General features: G+C 34.4%; 1 protein-coding gene across 4 annotated transcripts in view; it reads right to left on the minus strand.

Moving 5' to 3' along the window:
- Nucleotides 1-3,172: 3,172 nt before the first annotated feature.
- PRKAA2 (protein kinase AMP-activated catalytic subunit alpha 2) overlaps nt 3,173-19,499 on the minus strand; it is a 69,780-nt gene continuing 53,453 nt past the window's right edge. Inside the window, exons 7-9 of one of the 4 annotated variants that reach the window (XM_041770525.1) lie at nt 14,066-14,570; nt 12,542-12,668; nt 3,173-10,867 (exon numbers count right to left, since the gene is read on the minus strand). In XM_041770525.1, coding sequence (XP_041626459.1) covers nt 10,629-10,867; nt 12,542-12,668; nt 14,066-14,570 — 871 coding nt within the window. In that variant the 3' untranslated portion in view covers nt 3,173-10,628. Of the gene's footprint in view, nt 10,868-12,453; nt 12,669-14,065; nt 14,571-19,499 lie in introns of those variants that run through there. The other 3 variants (XR_005990197.1, XR_005990198.1, XM_041770526.1) reach the window with 3 other exon arrangements.

Genomic DNA, 19,499 nt, shown 5'->3' on the forward strand with positions numbered 1-19,499 from the left:
AAAAATCAACAAAATACCAGGAGACTGAATCCAACAATATATTTTAAAAAATCATTCACCACAATCAAGTGGGATTGATTTATTCGTAGGTTGCAAGGTGGTTCAATATTCACAAATTAATCAACATGTAATCAAATCAACAAGAAAAAAGAACCACAGGATCATTTGAAGAGATGGAGAAAAAGCATTTTACAAAGTATAACATCCATTCATGATAAAAACCCTCAACAAAGTAGGTTTACAAGAAACATACCTTAACATAATAAAGGCCATATATGAAAAACCCACAGACAATCTCATCCTTAATGGAGAAAAACTAAGTGCTTTTCTGCTAAGGTCAAAAACAAGGATGACTGCTTTCATCACTTTTATTCAACACAAATGAAATGCCTAGAAGATTAAGAAATGCTTTATAGATAAAGGGACACCGAAATTCAGTGTTTATATGCAAGTATGTTTGCTGGTCAAGGAGCACACACAGATGGAAAAATCTATGCTATGTCTGGTGAGAGATGGCCAGAGCTGCAATGGGGTAAACTCCAACTTAAAGATTTCACTTGGACATTTTCCGCTAGAGTGAGGAGACATTCAGAGGTCTTAAGCAGGAAACTAGTGCCAGATATTTAGAGAGGAAGGAAGAAAAACTATCATAGCAACATGGCCGATACACTGAAAAAACTTTATTTCTCTAATATTCTAGGCAAAAGGCCTTAAGACAGCAGCAAGAGAACTATCTAGTATAAGAGCCCCATTAGAGATAGTACAGAGGTAAAGAGACAAAATGTCTTGGTGACTGATTAGAAGTACAGGTGGAACAGAGAATTAAGGAATTACTCAGATTTCTTTTTTGAGAGATGAGATTAAGGCTGGTACCAAATATTGGAAATCTATTTCTGTTGGACCCCCTGAATTAAATCTGCTACTCAGTGAGAGGCAAGTACAGCCCTCTCCCATACTCCAGGAAAAGACCTGTTACAGTGGGCACTGTAGAAGGTAAGTATGGCCTGTAGGCAAGGAGGTAAGTGAGAGGCTAAGCAGAGACCTTTCCTGCCAACAATCCTGTCTAGTAGAGTCAGAAACTATATATCACTCTTGCCAGCTTATCAGATGATCTCTTGCTGTAATTCAGTAGCTCAGCTCTGAGCCTCTATTTACTCAATAGAACAGGGCTAGTAACACTCAGTTTGTCTACTTCAGTGTTGTAATCAGGCTATAATAATATAAATAAAAATGTCCTAAAATCCTTAGTACGTAATACGGTATAAATATTAATACTTGGCCTTTTCTGTAGTTGAAGATGTTAGAAACAAAAATATAGTTTTGACATTCAACTCTTGAAAGAATGGCTGGGATGTTATAGGTAAACTGAATGTTTTAAAATATGAATCATTTGGTCTAATAGAAATTACTATTTATTGATATGGAACAGGTTTGTAGGAAGAATAATTGCTTCTATCCTATCCATAATCAATGGTTATAACTATGTGGTTATAGTTCTGTTTCACTAAGGTCAGCCACATTTCTTCCATTCTTTAAATCCTAGCATTCAAAACTAAATTTCTCATTATTGATGTACCAAATTTTTTAATGTAAACACTGTAAACACTGTAATATTGCTGCTGTCCAAGCAGTGATATCCAAGCAGTGATGTCCAAGCAGATGCCATCTGCCTCCTACAAACCCTAACCTAGCATAAAACTTAAATGGAAAGATGGACTTTTTTGTTTTAATTTTGTATAAAAAGATAAATAAAGACAACAGCATTCAAAGGAACTTGATCCTAACAGAGGCTAACACAGGCACACTCCAATTTACTTACAGGCCAGGCCTCTAGCAACCTATAAACATGTACCAACAAAACCTTCCCTTCCTCCTTTTGAGTACTTCTGTGAAACACTTGGTTCTTCCAAGATGACATAGCATTCTCTTGACCAGAACCTCCCCCACACATCTTCAGAACTTCTAAAACATAGATTCTAAAGGAAACTATAGGAAGAGAAAACAATGAATATATAATGACAAATTCCTATAAAGTATTTATTTTAGGGTAGGGATGATATTTCCTTCAGCTTCTTCATACTTCTGTTTTCTTTTCAAATTTCCTATGATAAGCATCCACATCCATGAAATTTAGGAAATAAAGGAAAACCATTTTAACTAATAAAAACAAATCTCTTTGAATAACGCAAATTGAAATCTTGTCTAGCCTAGGCAGCCTTTAGTGTAAAGTTCTATTAGGTCAGAGGTCCTTTACACCTTCCTACTTTATGGTTGTGGTAAACAGAATTTTTCCCCTGTGATCTTTATGCCTTGGTGTTATTCCTATAAACATGTGACTTGGGACTTTATAGATAAAATTAAAGTTGCTAGCCATTTAACCTTAAGCCAGAGAGATTAGGGGTGCCTGGATGGCTCAGTAGGTTAAGTGTCTGCCTTCAGCTCAGGTCATGATCTCAGGGTCTTGGGATCAAGTCCCATGTCAGGCTCCATCTCAGCAGAGTCTGCTTCTTCCTCTCCCTCTGCCCCTCCCCTCCACTTGAGTTCTTTCTCTAATAAATAATATCTTTATAACAGATTATCCAGGTGAGCCCAATTTAATCACAGGGAACCTTAAAATCAGAAGAGGGAAACAGAAGAGTCAGCCAGCCAGTCAGAGAAAAATAGTGAAAGAGGCAGGAGAAATTCAAAGCCTGAGCCCCCTGTTGCTGGCCTTGAAGATAAATGAAAACATGGGCCTGTAAACAATGGTGGCCCTTAGAAGCTCCAAATGATCCCTAGCCAACAACCACAAAGGAAATGGGACTTCAATCCCAGAGTAACATGGAACTAAATTCTGCCGACAACCTCAAAGAGCCTTGAAACAGTCTACTCCCCAGAACCCAACCCTACCAGTGCTTTGGTTTTCAGCCTTGTGCAATCTAAAGAAGTAACAGTGAACTTCTGACTTACAGAACTGTATGTAAGATAATAAATTTGTGTTGTTACTAAGTTTGTAGTAATCCATTATGGCATCAATAGAATATACAATGGCTAAAGTTAGAAACTACAATGTATGACAAAAGTAGTATGAATTCTTCAAAGAACCGGAGGCTTTTTCTACAACAGCTTTCTCTGTAACTATTAATTTATGTTTAGAATATTAGTTTAATGACTGAGCAGAAACAAAAATAGCTTTCACATTAACTAGAGACTTTAATTTGATTTTGTGAAAAAAGCTTATAAGCAATCAGGCTGCTTTTCTCTTTTGTGTTTGTTACTTATGAATATGCACAGTGCAAATATTAATCAGAGAGAACCTGTAACTATGAACTGCTGTGTAGTTCAAAATGACATCTTTACCACATGGTTACTGGAAGACAGAGCGATCCCACTGATCACTTAATACCCACAAAAAATACACAACAAACAAAACTGAAATTTGAATCTATGGCATTAAAACACAAAAGCAGTCAAAGTCGGGGCTTTTTACTTTTTCTAGAAATAAATTATAAAAAGTGATCTCAATTTCAAAAGTTTTAAAAAGATTTTAATAGATACGTATCAAGTGCTTCAACAGGTGAATATATTAGCCTATGGGATATTCTTTTTCTTTTTCAAAAACAGGCTAAGAAAGAATGAACGCAGGATATTGAAAATTTTTTGACTAATATCCAATCTTACGTTTTCTTATGATTGTCATGGTCATAACTGATGGCTATCAACTTTCAGTTTTTTTTGTTGCACTCAAAATCCACTTTATATTTAAGCATACTTGACAAAGAACACAAGCATTCTTCTTAAAACAATATTTAGATTACTCTGCTGAGAGTTCACAGTTCTCTAACAATTTTATATTAAACACACAAAACATTGTACAACCAGAGATATTTGTGAACAGTCTTGAGAGAAAGCTGTATTTTGGTACATTAAGGCAGCTTCAGCCAACATTTTAAGAGGTTCTGAATATTCGTTGCCACAAAAGACAAATTCAAAATTTGAGTATTTGATATTTTCAAGAAATTTTAAGTCACTTAAAATAAGAATACCATAATTTGTGAAACTGTAGTCTTAAATCTTTTTACCACTATATTCTTACCACATGAGACTTACCTAAAATCGATACTCATCCTATCAGTATCAAAGATACCCACTTTAAAAAAAAAAATAGGAAGGGATTTACCTTAAATATGATGATAAACCCTGTATTTAAGCAAGGGCCTTCAAACAGTTACTCACACACATCTGTGAGGTAGGTTATTGTCCACATTTTGTAGATGAGAAAATTCAACCAAACTGAGAATCACATTCCAAATTAGATTTCTGTTCATTCTACATTATTTCTTGCCTTTACAAACATTTTAAAGGGTTGAAATGTAAAGATTGTTAATCATTGCATTCATTTTAAAAACATGAGAAAGCAGCCAGAGTTTCACCAAAGTGACTTAAAAAGTAAAGCAACATAAAAGGAATAGAAAAATACATCCAGTGAACAGCTTCTGACAGTGATAGGGTGAGGTCTGGCCAAAGGAGGCTGAAAAGCCAACAGGCAAAAGCAAACAATGTAACCGTTTGTGGAGGGCAGATCTAAGGAAAAATGAGAGCAATTAGAAAAAAGAGTTCAGACAAATATTTGACTAAATATTACTATTCCTATCATTTGAAAAGGCACAAATTTAAGGTGTTTTGTTCAGAGCAATGGATCTATTTCATTTTCCATTCAGGAAAATGTCATCCGTCTTAGAAGAATGGCCTTTCTTTGTAACAAAACTAACTTAAAAGAGATTCTTAGCTGTGAGAAATAAATGCTTATGTTAGCAGCAAAAAATTAACTATGCAGTTCTCCTTGGCTAGAACATTTCTATTTCTCCTTGAAATTTTAAATCAACACAAAATAGGTAACTTGAAAAATCACACGCATGAACCTTGTCAAAATTTTATGTATGTTCAGAAAAGTTGTCAGGCTAGGATAGTCTACAAATACACTTAAGGTTTTTTTCCTGGAAAGAACACACTACTCTAGGGTTTCCATAATTGCACTTTAAATATAACTGAAATTCACCTACCTTGCTTGTCCAAACAATCATGAGCTGCTTCCATAAAATCTAAACTGCTTTTGGATATAAACAAGTAGTTACCAAAAGTCACATGACAGTCTCAGCTGCAAACTGGCACTGCTCTGCAAGTGTGGCAGTAAACACAAACACTGGCTCACTACAGTAATACAGGCCCACAGTCTGGTTACTTCTAGACCCAAACTGATTCTTATCAGGTTATGGCTGAAAAAGTTTAATTAAAACTCAATCCAGTCTAGACTGTGAGTCCTGTTCTTTATGCTATTATTGTTCAGTGGCATCAAATGCATCAAGATTTTGTATGTGTAAAGATTAGTAAGGATGCCAGCATTTACTTAAGTAACATATCATTTTTGAAGCTCATTAAACAAATGACATTTCAAAGTTCTGTAAGATTTGGGAGAATATCAAGCCAATACTAATTAAGTAGTTTGTAAACAGAAATATACTCTGTGAAAAGTGTTTACCATCTAAATACCCATACAAAATGAAAAATTATCAATCTGTATATGAAATTTAGATAAGCCTAATTTATTGGATAATAATAAAAAACTATGATAACTTAAGATTGGGGCTGGGGCTAGTTTTACTTTTTATAAAAGACTGTGCTACAAGATTCATATAAATAAAACTAAAGGAAGAATCATGCTTTCTTCAGTATTTTATAAGCACCCTCAATAACTCAGAAGTACTTAGAAATAACAATATGCTCATCATAAATACTTCAGATAATTATATTTAGTCAGTACAATGAACCGGTTCAAATAATTAAACTAAGAAATATTCAGTTAAGACTACTTTATATCACTCTAAGACTTGAAGGCAATACATATATGTATTTATTACTCAACTACTCCGATGTTTCAGTGATTCAGACTGTTCTCTCCTGGAGGAAGGTGGCATATTAAGAGCAGTGATCATTGCTGAATACTTGCATGGCATTAAAGCTTTATGAAGAACTTTGTGGTCCTGCTCCCTCATTTGGAGAATGGTTATACCTCACAAGATTACTGTAATGTATTAAATAAGTTAATAGATATGGTCTCTGGATCTAAAAAATCACTATAAAATTATATGGAACACTTCCAATACTTCAAAATAGTAGTTTTTTACTTATGGTGCACATGATGTTTCAATATGTTTGGTTTTCTGGATGATTTTTCCCATTTGTGTTCCAAAGAACAGCTGTATTTATATTTTTTTCAAGTATATACCTTTAAAATGCCTCACCAAACAAATACAGAACATTCACACTAATATAAAAATCTCTAAATATATAAAAAGTGAACACTAACACAAATCACATGAAAAGGGCAAAGACACAACTTTAAAGCTCAAAGGTACCTTGGAGGCCTTTTAGTCTATTCCTCCCACTTTAAGGGTTACAAACTGAGGCCCAACATAGGTGTGAATTACCAGCAGATTGCACATATCCCTCAACCAGATATTTCTAATACACCTTCTGAACACTATTATTAAAATAAATTAATTCCCTATTTAAAAAGTCACAGAGTGATAGAATGACCAAGTAAAGAAATGCCAGATTGAAAAGGTGGAGTTCTTTAAAAACATAAACAGACAAAACTGTGAACATGTTTAGCATTTAGATATTGAGATTTCACAGTCATTAATAGAATTTAAATTATTAACCAGTGAATAAACATAGATACAGTAGTGTCTGTGGTAACCACATTCTAAGCTTTTACATTTTATAAGTGGAAGGTACAGTGCTTATATTAATTCAGTATACAGCACATTAATAGAAGCTACAGATAAATTCAAATAGTCAAGAAAACTGTAACAGTTGTCTACGGTTGTTTTCTCAGTTATGTCTCTTCTAATATAAAAAACCAATTTATTTTCCCTGAGTACAAACTGGCTAGAGAATAAAGAAAAAGCAAGCCCACAATTATGTAACTGTCATGGGAACCCTATTTGCAGAAAATGGAGAATTGTTTTTAAAACATATAGCCAATTCCCTGACTGAGAAATACTGGTACTTCTGATTAATTTAGGCTCCTAGATTCTTGTTATAGATGGCTAATATCAAGGAAAGCAAACACTTGAGATTACAAAAGTGTGTCAAAAGTTTGTTAATCAAATCAAAAGCCCAACTTGAAATAGTTTGCCTACGTCCCTATTCAATTTGTTATCTGTTCCTACATTAAAAGATTACAAGAATTAGAGCTAAATATGCTGTCCAATATAAAAGTATTTAGAAAATTTTCACTGACTACACATTTTTAGAGTAAGAATCAATGTCATGGACTCACTGCCCACAGAAGCCATAGAGCCATAAGCATTAGTCACTAGATTCTTAGCCCTTTTTTCCAAGTAATCTGGTTTAAGGTTTTTCAGCTATCCATCCCACACAACAAAAAATAAATTTTGCTCCCAAGCAAATCACAACCTGATTAAGAAAATCAAGGTACTATGAACTACATCGCAGACATACAAATTGCTGTTTAGTCCAGCATTTGCTCAAAATGGATATGTCCACGGGTTAAAATGAAAATTTTCTGATTCTGAACCATATTGTCTCCAACAGATAAGAAGAAAAGAAATCTTAATTCTATTCCTTCCTCTGTAGTTATAATTACATAATTACATGTATGTATTAATAAACATAATTAACCAATTCTAGAAACCTGGGACAATAATTTTCCAAAAACAGTATTTTTCAAATTTGTGCTTTCCCATGGGCAAATTTAAAATATAGTTAAATTAATTTGGGCAAAGCAGGGTTAAAGTCAAATTTTTTTTTCACTGAAGGGCTTTTCAAAGTCTTTAATGCTCATATCTATTGTCATCTTCAAGCAGGAGTGTGGCATCTAACATTTTCCAAACTTGCTCAATGGACTCGTTTTTCAGCAGAGCACCTCAGGGATACAGTGTGAGAACTGCTTTTTAGAACCATATGGAGTCCATTTCCATGATGTAGCTAAGTCTTTTCTAACCTAATAATAGAAGCTCTCCTCCAAAATCTTAACTTGAAGAAATTCTTCCCATCCCAGATCTAACCACCACATACCACATCCACAATCAACCAGCTTACAAGACTGAAATGTGGGAATTTAGCAACTGATTCTTTCTATCTTCCTGCCCATTAGCAACAAAAGCCTCCTGTGACAATGTTCTAGCCCCTATTATGTTGGGCTGAGCCTCCTGAAATCTTTTCTATATAAAGCAATGTACTAAACCTTCTAGATTCAGAGTTTCTGTGCTTTAAAAATGTAAGCATACAAGAACTGAAACTGCAATGCTGGTTTTCCTAATATTCAACAGGTTGTCATCAAAATGTAGATATTCACGAATAATGGCAAGAATGAGAAAATAGTATATAATATTTCTAATTCTCAAATAACATGATAACCACCCATATAAAGTAATTTTGATATGAATAAGTTTTTAATATCTGATTAGACTAATAAAGCTAAAATGCTACTGTCTTCCTTGCTGCTGTTTCTCCACCTTCAAAATTGTTAGGGATTTTATCATTGGGGATAAGGAATCTTTAGATTAATTACTTATTTCTAAGGTCATCCCATTCATAGTCAAGCACATATTATGAGGTGGCCCTGTTTTTCCCAAAAGAGGTATTTACACATTTGGAGAGGCCAATATTATGCCTTATGTATAATGCACATCAGACTAATACAGCTAGACTGCTTATCCCTGTAAAAAAACAATCATAAAAAGTACCCTTTGGTGCCACTAGATGGCAATCTTTCCAAGGTTTAAACTTAAAACGGTTTAATGCAAACCCACCCTCTTTCCCAAATTGGGGAGCAACAATTCCTTTTGATATTATGAACTCAAACTTAAGATTAACATAACACCATTTTTAAAAAATTCTATAAACTAATATGATGTGACATACCGCAAACTCCTGACTCAAAACTACTTAAAGACAGGCATGCTTATCTTCCATAAACTCTTATAAGAGAAACTTGGCCAGATTTTCATTTGCTTCTTGGTAGAAAACATTATTTTTGGCAAAGAGAAACCTGTTTTCAAGAGCTTAATCTTTTCTAGGGTGGGTCAGGTGAATGAGAGTGTTAATTACATCACGTTAAACAAATGAATAAATACAAATTAGATAAATTACACATAATTTAAAAATTAAATACTTTCACTAAAACAGTATAAGCAACGAGCTATTATCTACTCTGCTGTATATAGGTTTCTTTTTAATCTTAAAGAAAAAACAAAAACCTGCACAAAGCAAAACAGTTTGGTTTTCCTTTAAAAGCCCTGGTGTGTGAATACATATATGTATATATATAAACAACACATATATTTATTCAAGAAATTTTTTTTTTTTTTAATGTTTAAGGCTTCTCTACCCTAACAGCCTCAACAGTGAAGGTCAGTGCCTATCAAGCTTAGGAAGTACACAAAGGCCCTTCGGGCCAGAAAGCTGTTTTCAAATTGAATGGCTAGCAACCAAGATAGAAAATAGAGAAAGGGAAGCAGAAAAGATTTAAAAGCTAAGTCTATCAGCCAGGAAGGATCAAAAAACAAAGACAATGGTGGTGGGGAGGTGAGGGAGGGGGATGGTTGCAATAACAAACTTGAACTTCAGATGAAGAATTAGTATTGTGATATGCAGTGGGATACCCATGCACACTCCCCACCACCACATGTATTACATCAAAAATAAGAGTTCTCTTTTAAGGGACTGTTGATAATTTTGCTCTGTTTCATTTAACTTATCTATTTTACCATGCTTGATAAAATACAAAAATAAATAGAGCCAAAAAGAATTTGAGAAAGGTAGTTTTGAAAGCATGTTTTAAAATATTAATTTTTTTTAAAAAAAAATGTTGTTTATGAAAAACACAAAAGTTGTTGCAATTCCAGATGTTCCAGTAGAACACTGAGGACTCTTAAGATAAATATGTTATTCAAGGAAATCTCAAAATAAAACCTCTAGCTGGTTATAAGTTATTTTTAAGGAACCTGTAAACCAGTTATCTGTTTCAGGACCACAGCCCTTCTGTTAAACACTAGGCAGTATGTGCTAAAGCTAAAATTACAAGAACAACTCGGCTTCTGAAATTTGGGGGGCCAGCCTTTAATGTTTCAACATTTAAATACTATCTTACTAATGGCTGTATTATTTTTCTTCTTGTGCAAGAGAACTGGGTGCATAAACACAGCTTAAAGCCTGCCAATCTTTAGGAAGTAAACTGGATTTACCTACATTAAATAGTAAAGCCAAGAGGTGAGGCCAAACCACTCTTTGAGATGATTCAACAGTGAAGGTGTATTAATCATCTGTAGTGAACTCACAATTTTAAATTAACAATAATTTTCATCAATGTTCACCTATTAAAGGTAGAGCCTCTATGAATTTATCATAGGCAAAATAGAATTACAGATGTCTTCAGGTAAATAAAATGTCAGACTTTTTTGTTTTCAGTAATTTCAATGGCATTGAGTGTCCCCTGGAAATATTCATGACTCTCAATCAGTATTCCAGAGTATGTCATATCGTAAGTAAAACAATAATTTTTAGAATCTATCTGATTTTCACAGTGTAATAACAGAAAGACAAAAACTAGAGAATCATCATCAACGGGCTAAAGTAGTGATCAGACTGGCACACATTTCAAAAAAATCCATGGTGTGACTGCCTAGGCGGGGTGGAACTGAAGACAATGTACTTCCAGTCAAAGAGCCGGTAAGAGAGCTAGAAAGTGAATGGCTCTCCGCAGTCACAGAGTCAAAACTTGACCGTGGTCTATGTAAGCCAGCAGCAGAACAGGAACGCTGAGGTGTTGAAGAACCAGACCTCTGCTCCACCACCTCATCTGAAATGAATAAAAGAAGAGCAATTTATATGAAAGGTATATATGCCTGAGCCCTTCTTAAGAAGATGGTACATTCAGAAAACTGAGTAAACATATATGAACAAGGGAAACTTAATGGATGTCATGTTTCAGAGTTTTAAGAGCAGGGGTGGCAATACCCCTTTCCTCCCACAATCATAACAGACATCAACTAATCAATCACAACACTAATACACAGAAAATGTCACCCCTAAATCCTTCTCAACATAGTATTTGGCATCAACCTTGAAATCAAACAGATATCCCATGTGAAGAAAGCACATCCTTGAAGGATTAACAAAAAATATTAAAATAAAAGTTACATTGGTAACTTTTACAATCATTATACAGTGATTCCGAACCTTCAGTGCACACTGACTGGGGACGGGGTGAGGAAAATCCTGTTAAAGATTTCTAGGGGATCCCTGGGTGGCTCAGTGGTTTAGCGCCTGCCTTCGGCCCAGAGCGTGATCCTGGAGTCCCGGGATTGAGTCCCACGTCGGGCTCCCTGCATGGAGCCTGCTTCTCCCTCTGCCTATGTCTCTGCCTTTTCTCTCTCTCTGTGTCTCTCATGAATAATAAATTAAAAAAAATAAATAAAGATTTCCAGTTTCCCAGAAGTCACCTCAAGAGATTCTGATTTGGGAGATCTGGGGGTAGTTACCAACAATCTGCATTTTAATAAGAACTCTAGGTAATTCTGATGATGGTGGTCAGAGACCATATAAATACTATAAATACTATAGTCAGTGGTAGCTGAGGAATAAAATTTAACTCCTCTGTTGAAAACAACTTCCTTAACTCTGAACTCAGTTCTCCTCTTGTTCTATCTTGCACCTGACCCCTGGTTTACTCTTTGTATCCCACTTGCGCCTCTAAACTGAACAAGCAAAAAAATAAAATCTTTAAAAGGGGGGGTGGGCAGCCCGGGTGGCTCAGCGGTTTAGCGCTGCCTTCAGCCCAGGGTGTTATCCTGGAGACCTGGGATCAAGTCCCACTTTGGGCTCCCTGCATGGAGCTTGCTTCTCCCTCTGCCTGTGTCTCTGCCTCTCTGCCCCCCACCCCTCTGTGTGTGTGTCTCTCATGAATAAATAAATAAAATCTTAAAAAAAAATAAACTGAACAAGCACATCTGGTTCATGAAGGTTTGACTTCTGGTACCCACTAAGTACTTAAAACACAACCCACAATCACCTCCCTTGACTCCTTCAGTCTCCTGGATGGCTGGAGCATCAAAATTAAACCTGAACCAAAGAGAGGCCCATCTGGCCAACTAGGATGAGGGAAGTTGATGAACGAGGAAGTTTAGATAGTGGAATCGTAATAATAATAAAATATGACTGGAGAAATGTGACAAAGAACCTGACAACATCAGTTAATTTTAGGCAAAAATTGCTTCCTAATTGCTCCTTACTTTTGCTCCACAGCCAACACTTCAAGTGACTTTATGCCAAGGAGGCACATCTTTTGGAGAGGTGCTGGGTTAGATATAGGTCTTCAATCTTTTTCATTTCACTTGCATTTTTAGCTAATTCTAGATTACTTAAAAACCAGTATAGAAGACCTACCCACCATGTCTTTGAGATGATTTTAACATCTTGTCAACTAGTGCCAAGTTTTATCTTCTCAGAGCTCATGTCTGCATAGCTTCCTTACCATCAATGCTTTTAAAGTCCAAAAGATAGCTTCTATTGTCAACCAGGTAAAGTTGTAAACTCATTTTCACATAATTGCCAGTCACTGGATTTTTTCTTCTTACACGAAGATGGTATGCATTCACTACCTAAAATGGGAAATCTCTTTTAAGGAAAGTTGTTAAAAATAACGAACTACAAAATATCTCCCTTATTCTTATCGCAAAGAATATCAAAAGAAACAACTGACAGAGGTAGGGTAGAAAAGGAATTCCTGTATGATCCTTTTATATTACATGACAGTTTAGTATTTATATTTAATCTCCACTAATCAGACTGTGCAAAGCAAGTGAAATTTAAAGGGCACTCGGAGATTATACGGAGTCTAGGCCTTCATTCTAGATATGCCTCTGTTCTAAAATGTCAACAATTCTGATCATCTTGAATAACTTTACCTATTAATATGGAGTAGAAGGAATAAAAAAGAACACATTAATAGTTTGCATTAGGCAATATAAACAGGTACTGTCACAAAATTTAAGTATTCAAATAATCCTGTGAAAAAGTATTATTTGCCTTTTAAAGAGATAAAAACTACAACTCAGATAAAGATAATTCTGGATTTTTAAAACATCTATCAAATAAGTTCCAAATTTTTTTCAGTATTGAATTTTAATGACATTAATGTCTCTTAACTAAATCACTTAAGAAAAGGGGGATCTGTTTTTTAAGTGATTTTTAAGAGACTATTATTTTGCTTATTCATGTACAAATAAATGAAAATGACGGATTTTTCAAATATGTCAAATGAATATATACATTGTATATGTGAATGTTTTTCTTCCTTTAAAAATACATTTATAGTCCTCAAGAAAGGAACCAGAGTAGAAAGGATATCTGAAATGAAAAAAATGCTTTTCCTCCCACATATACTCAAATAGAATTGCAATGAATTTCAACACTAATTTAAAAAAAAGAAAATTGGATGCTAAGAGTAAGAAAAATATACCACTATTTTGGGACTAGCCAAATAAAAGAGATTTTCTCAACCTAGAGAAAAGTATTTATTGACTGAAAAAATATGTCCTGATGGCATATCATCTGTATTGCTACAGCTAGGGGGAGAAAGGGAGAAAAGTAAAAACATAGCATCTTTGAAGACACATGACTTTTTATTGTTATGATGCAGACAGAAATAGGTGGACTATTTTCTCAGGTGATTGATTTCAGGTTATTTTCTGTTTCTTGACCAAGAATGCTAGTCTCCAATTCAAAAATATTGTAGGTCCCCAACATCAACAATTCTTCATGCTTAAAAAAAAAAAAAATTCTTCATGCTTATAGAACTTTGTTTAGTTTTGAATGAACTTGGTATATTAATGGAAAAAATGGGAGTTTTTATCATCTAGAAGCATCAAGAGCAATTTATATCTAAATCAAAACAACTTTTTTATTGACATAAGTACTCGACTTGATAGATCAGTGCAGCTTACTATACAAAAAAACAAACCTTTACAAATGATCTTAATATACTACAATTTCATACCTTCCATTCAAAATCCAGCTGCTTCATAGCTCGGTAGACTTCAGCCATAATGTCATATGGTTTGCTTTGACTTCTGATTCCAAGATGCCACTTAGCTTTTTTCACAGCTAAAGATTTGGGCTTAGTTGTATTCAGTGCATCCAATGGACATCTCGCTTTAGGGCTGTCTGCTATAAGAGGTGGCATCCTTTCTGGATGAGGTTTCAGGCCTGGGGGAATATGCATGGTACTATCATCCATAAAAGAACCAGTTGGGGGACTAGAGGCGAGGTAGAACTCACTGGCTTGGTTCATTATTCTCCGATTGTCAATGATAAGATGATAAGCCACTGCAAGCTGGTCTTGAGGGTCACCACTATATAAACTGTTCATTACTTCTGATTCTGTACACTCAAATTTTTCACACACTTCTTTCACAGCCTCATCATCAATGACGTTAGCATCATAGGAGGGGTCTTCAGGAAATAAGTAACTGGGCAAATCTTGTTTAAACCATTCATGCTCTCTAGGAAAAATACCACAATACACTATTGTAAGAACATGCTTTGGCAAGTCCCAGATAATTTAGACATGGGGCAATAAAATATAACAGAATCAGAAAAACCTATTCTCTGTGTGACCCTGGGTAAGTTAATTAACCTCCACCCTTGAATAACTATGATTATTCAGACTTGGATATTTGGCTCACATTTTCTCAAAAATAAGTAAAATGAGCCTGTCACTTCAAAGGAAACAACCGACGGTATTTGTTGCCAACGATAAAGTTTAAGCTTTCAAGCAAAATTAAGAATTTTATATAATTTGTGACTGCCTCCATGAGTTTGGCAGCTTCCTACTATGTAAAGACTTTTCTGATAACTTTATAATGATAGCAATGAACAGGATTTCTAATAGTGTATAATGAACTTGTCACCATTCGGAAAATCTTTTTTAACTCAATAACCTGGCATCTCAACTTCAAATGACCAATGCATGATGTTACAAAATCATACACAGGTAAAATATCCATAAAACATAAAATAGACCAGTGGATTTTAATGCAATAAAGTACAAAAGTATGCCAATATGTTTTCTCATTTGATACTATAACAAGTTAAGCTTTGGCTTAATATCAAAGCAGAATATCCACAACTATCTGAAAGACTATTCAAATGCTTCTCCTTTTTCAACCACTTATTTGAGTGATACCAGATTTTCTTCATAGACTGCAACTAATATAACATATTGCAACAGACTGAATGAAGAAGTAGGCCTAAGAATCTAGCTGAGGTTTATGAGTAAGCCCAACACTTAAGGGAATCTGAAAATGTAAAAAACAAACCAAAAAAACCCCCCAAAAAACAAAAAAACACCATTCTTGTTATTTTCTTTTTGGTCATTTTCCATGAAAGATATGTTATTTAGATTAACAAGTACTAGTTTTACTGTTATTTTTAAGTAAATTAAGTGTTTTTTAAGTGTCTGTTTTAATTTCTTATATGAAAAATACTGACATAACCTGCATTAAAAAACACAACTCTTTGGAATTCTCAATTTTAAGACTGTAAAGGAGTACTAAAACCAAAAAGTTTGACCATCAGTCTCCTAAATCTTATTTTCTCACACTTCTGGGCCTTTGCATATGATGTTACTATTACCATCTAAGAACATCCCACTCTTTTTCATCTAATATGTACTATTCCTTCAAGACTGCACAAGCCTTGCTACATGGTAGACCTGGGCACCTTCTATGCTAAATTCAGATCAATATATATTTTGTTTGAATGCTTCTTATTGACTGTTTAATTTATGAATATTAACTAAGAATATACTATAGCAAAAAGTCCTCCTCACAGAGAATGTATTCTAACTGAATACAGATAAAACAAATATTCACAAAATAAATATATAGTTTCAAATATACAAATATGAAAATCCTGTGATAAAGACTGTATGTGGAAAACATGGGGTAAAATAAGAATATATAAATCAGAATGGGAGGTATGGAATTAGGGAAGCTATTGAGTAATATGTTAGCAGATATCAGAATGATTAGAGGTCAGCTGGGAGCAAAGAGCTGGCAAACAGATATTCCCAACAAAAGAAACAATATATGTGAGGACTGAAACAAGAAAGAGTTGTGCTATGTTCAAGGAACAAGACTGAGGCCACTATCATGAAAGCAGGAGTTACAGTTTGGAGGGGCAAAAACTATCAAATATTTTTGACAGCTATAGGCTAGAAGAATGATTCTGAGACTAGAACCTACACTTGATGAAAATCACTGAAAGACTTTAGAGACGGGTGACATGATCTAATTTGCTTCTGTAAAGATCATCCTGCTTGACTGAAAAAACAAAAACAATGATGATGTTGATGATGCTGGTGCAATAGTCCAAGTGAGAAATGATGTGTGCCAAGGCCTGGGAAGGATTCAAAGATGAATCTTCTATGGCTTCTAGTAGATCTTTCTATTGTAACACTCACATTTTCTTATAGGTGTTGATTTTTCTTAATTTTACACACCAAACTCAGAGCTCCTTGAAACAGGGCCCATGACTTATTTAGCTGTATTCTATTACCTAGTACAGTGTAAATGTTCAATAAATACATAATAAATGAGTATATAAAGTATGAAGATAAAATTAATTCATTAATGTGTTTATTTCCTGTACCATACTAAGGACCTAAGGTTTAGTAATAAAAATGTGAGATATTAATTTTTTCAGAAAAATTTATATAACATTTTAAAAATATGAATGACAAATAGGGAAAATGAGCCCTTCTGAATGAACTCCAAAAATTCACTCTTCCATAAAAGCATTAAGATTACTAAAAAGAAAAAAAAAAAATCAAAACCAACTTTTCCAGAACCCTAGAAATTAACTAAAAGCCTGCAACTATTTAGGCTTTTACTCAAGAAAATAGCTGATCTCAGTAATAATAGTGAGATTTGAGACATTTTCTGTTGCCCCAAGTCCATCTCCCTTCGCCCATTTTTGTGGCAGTCTTGAAAACCAGGAGTCTCACAATCATGGTAGCCCAGAAAACCAGTGGCTTAGCAACCACTAAGGGGGAGACAGGTTTAGAATTAGTGCAGAAGAGGTTTAGAATTCTCCAAAGTCTTATCCTCAGAGAACCGTCTTTATTTGACATGTCTGGCAGTTCCCTGGAAATCTCCATTTGAAAATCTTATCTTTTCCTGACTGATTCAGCTCTCCCTCACTGCAAATAGCCTTCCCTCCAGAATATTTGTCAAAACAACCAATGGCAACTGTCTGACATCCCAGCTGCCTAAAGAGGTAATAACATTGGAACAAACAAGAAGCTAACCAAAAACCTTAAAATTAAAACTTCGGCAATATGAGTTCCATTGGGGTCTTTGAAATACTCTGATATATTCTTGGGACTCAAGAAAGCCATTCACATATGCAGGGCTGTGTGCATGCCCAAGAAAGACCCTCATTTCTAATCATTAGCTGACTCTGTGACTCTCTGCTAATGCGGAGTGAAGACTAAAACAGAGTTATGAGCTTCTCATTGGAGCACTGAAAACATTCCAACATGCACACAGAATCGCTCAGCAAAGGCTGGGAGACTTACTAGATCAAGGCATTTTAGGAAAGCTCTAATAATAAGCTGACCATTAAGCTAGCCAAGCAGTGATTTCAGTGACCAATCATGACAAAGAATACAAAATTTGTGGAATTAGTTCAGTAAAATCACTAAACAGAAAGAACAGCAACAAAAATACACAAGATTACAAACTCAAGGCATACACTCAAAAGAAATGGGAACATGTGACCCTAAAAAACTTGTACATGAATATGCATAGCAACATTACTGTTAAGAGCCAAAAAGTGGAAACAACTCAAGTATCCATTAACCGATGGATGGATAAAGAAGATGTAATATATCTATACAGTGAGAATTTTAAAAAAATAATGAAGTACTGATACATGCTACACCATGAATGAACCCTGAAAATACTATGCTGTGTCAAAGTAGCCAGCTCAAAAGGCAACATGCCATAGGATTTATATGAAATTTCCAGAATGAGCAAATCCATAAAGGCAGAAAGTAGATTACTGGCTTCCAAGGGATAAAAGGAGGGGAAAATAGGTAATGAGTGCTAACAGGTATAGAGTTTCTGTAAAAGAATTAGAAAATAGTAATGACTGTACAACTTTGTGAATATACTAAGGACCACTGATTATACTACTTAAAGGCACAAACTTGTAGTATGTGAATTATATCAATAAAAATGTTTAGAAAATGATAAATAAGGAAATAATCTAACTTTTTATTTCTAATTAATTCATTTAGGCAAAGGATCATAATTCTTTACCATAAGAAAATTGCCAATTAAAAAGTTACACTCTGAGCTTTTGTTTTCAGGAGTCAGTTTCTGAATTAAGATATCAAGATGAGCAGTAACTAGAATGTTTTTAAGGGTTCACCTTAGACAAAATCAGTTCACTTCCCATTGTTGGGTTACTACACAGCCATCAGAAATTAAGTCTTTCTATCACTATTACCTGATACCCAAGTTTGGGACTTACAACTAAATGACTTAAACGAATTATGAAGACACATGGAGGACTAAATTACTTAAATGAGTTATGGAGACACATGAAAATGAAAATCCAGCAGTCCAACTTCTTTGCAACACAGCAAAAGCAGTTGTAAGAGGGAAATATACAGCAATACAGCCCTACCTCTAGAAGAAAAAGTTCAAATAAACAATCTAACCTTATACCTAAAGGAACTAGAAAAAGAAGAACGAAGTCCAAGGTGAGTTAAAGGAAATAGAGATCAGAACAGAAATAAATGACATAAAGATTAAAAAAAAAATAGAAAAAAAATCAGTAAGAGGCACCTAGCTGGCTCAGAGAGCATGCAACTCAGTCTTGGGGTTATTAAGTTCAAGCCTCACACAGGGTGTAGAAATTACTTAAATAAATTTTAAAAAAATGTTTAAAGTGAAAAAAAAATCAATAAAATCAAGAGCTGGTTCTCTGAAAAGATAAACAAAATTGATAAACCCTTAGCCTTAGAATGATCAGGAAAAAAAAAAAGTACTCAAAATCAGAAACAAAAGAAGAGAGGTATCAAATAACACCACACAGAAATACAAAGGATTACAAGAAAATATTACAAAAAATTATATGCCAACAAATTAGACAACTTACAAGAAATGTATAAATTCCTAGAAAGATATAATCTTTTAAAACTAAATCAGATAGAAATAGAAAATCTAAACAGACCCAGTTAACAAAGTTGAATCAGTAACCAAAAAATGAAAGTCCAGGATGAGATGGATTCACAGTTGAATTCTACCAAACACTTTAAAAAGAGTTAATACCTATTCTCTTCAAACTATTCCAAAAAATAGAAGAGGAAGGAAAGCTTCCAAGTACATTCTATGAAGCTTGTATTATTCTGATACCAAAAC

Source organism: Vulpes lagopus, chromosome 10 (assembly GCF_018345385.1).
Source record: "Vulpes lagopus strain Blue_001 chromosome 10, ASM1834538v1, whole genome shotgun sequence".
Lineage (NCBI taxonomy): Eukaryota > Metazoa > Chordata > Mammalia > Carnivora > Canidae > Vulpes > Vulpes lagopus.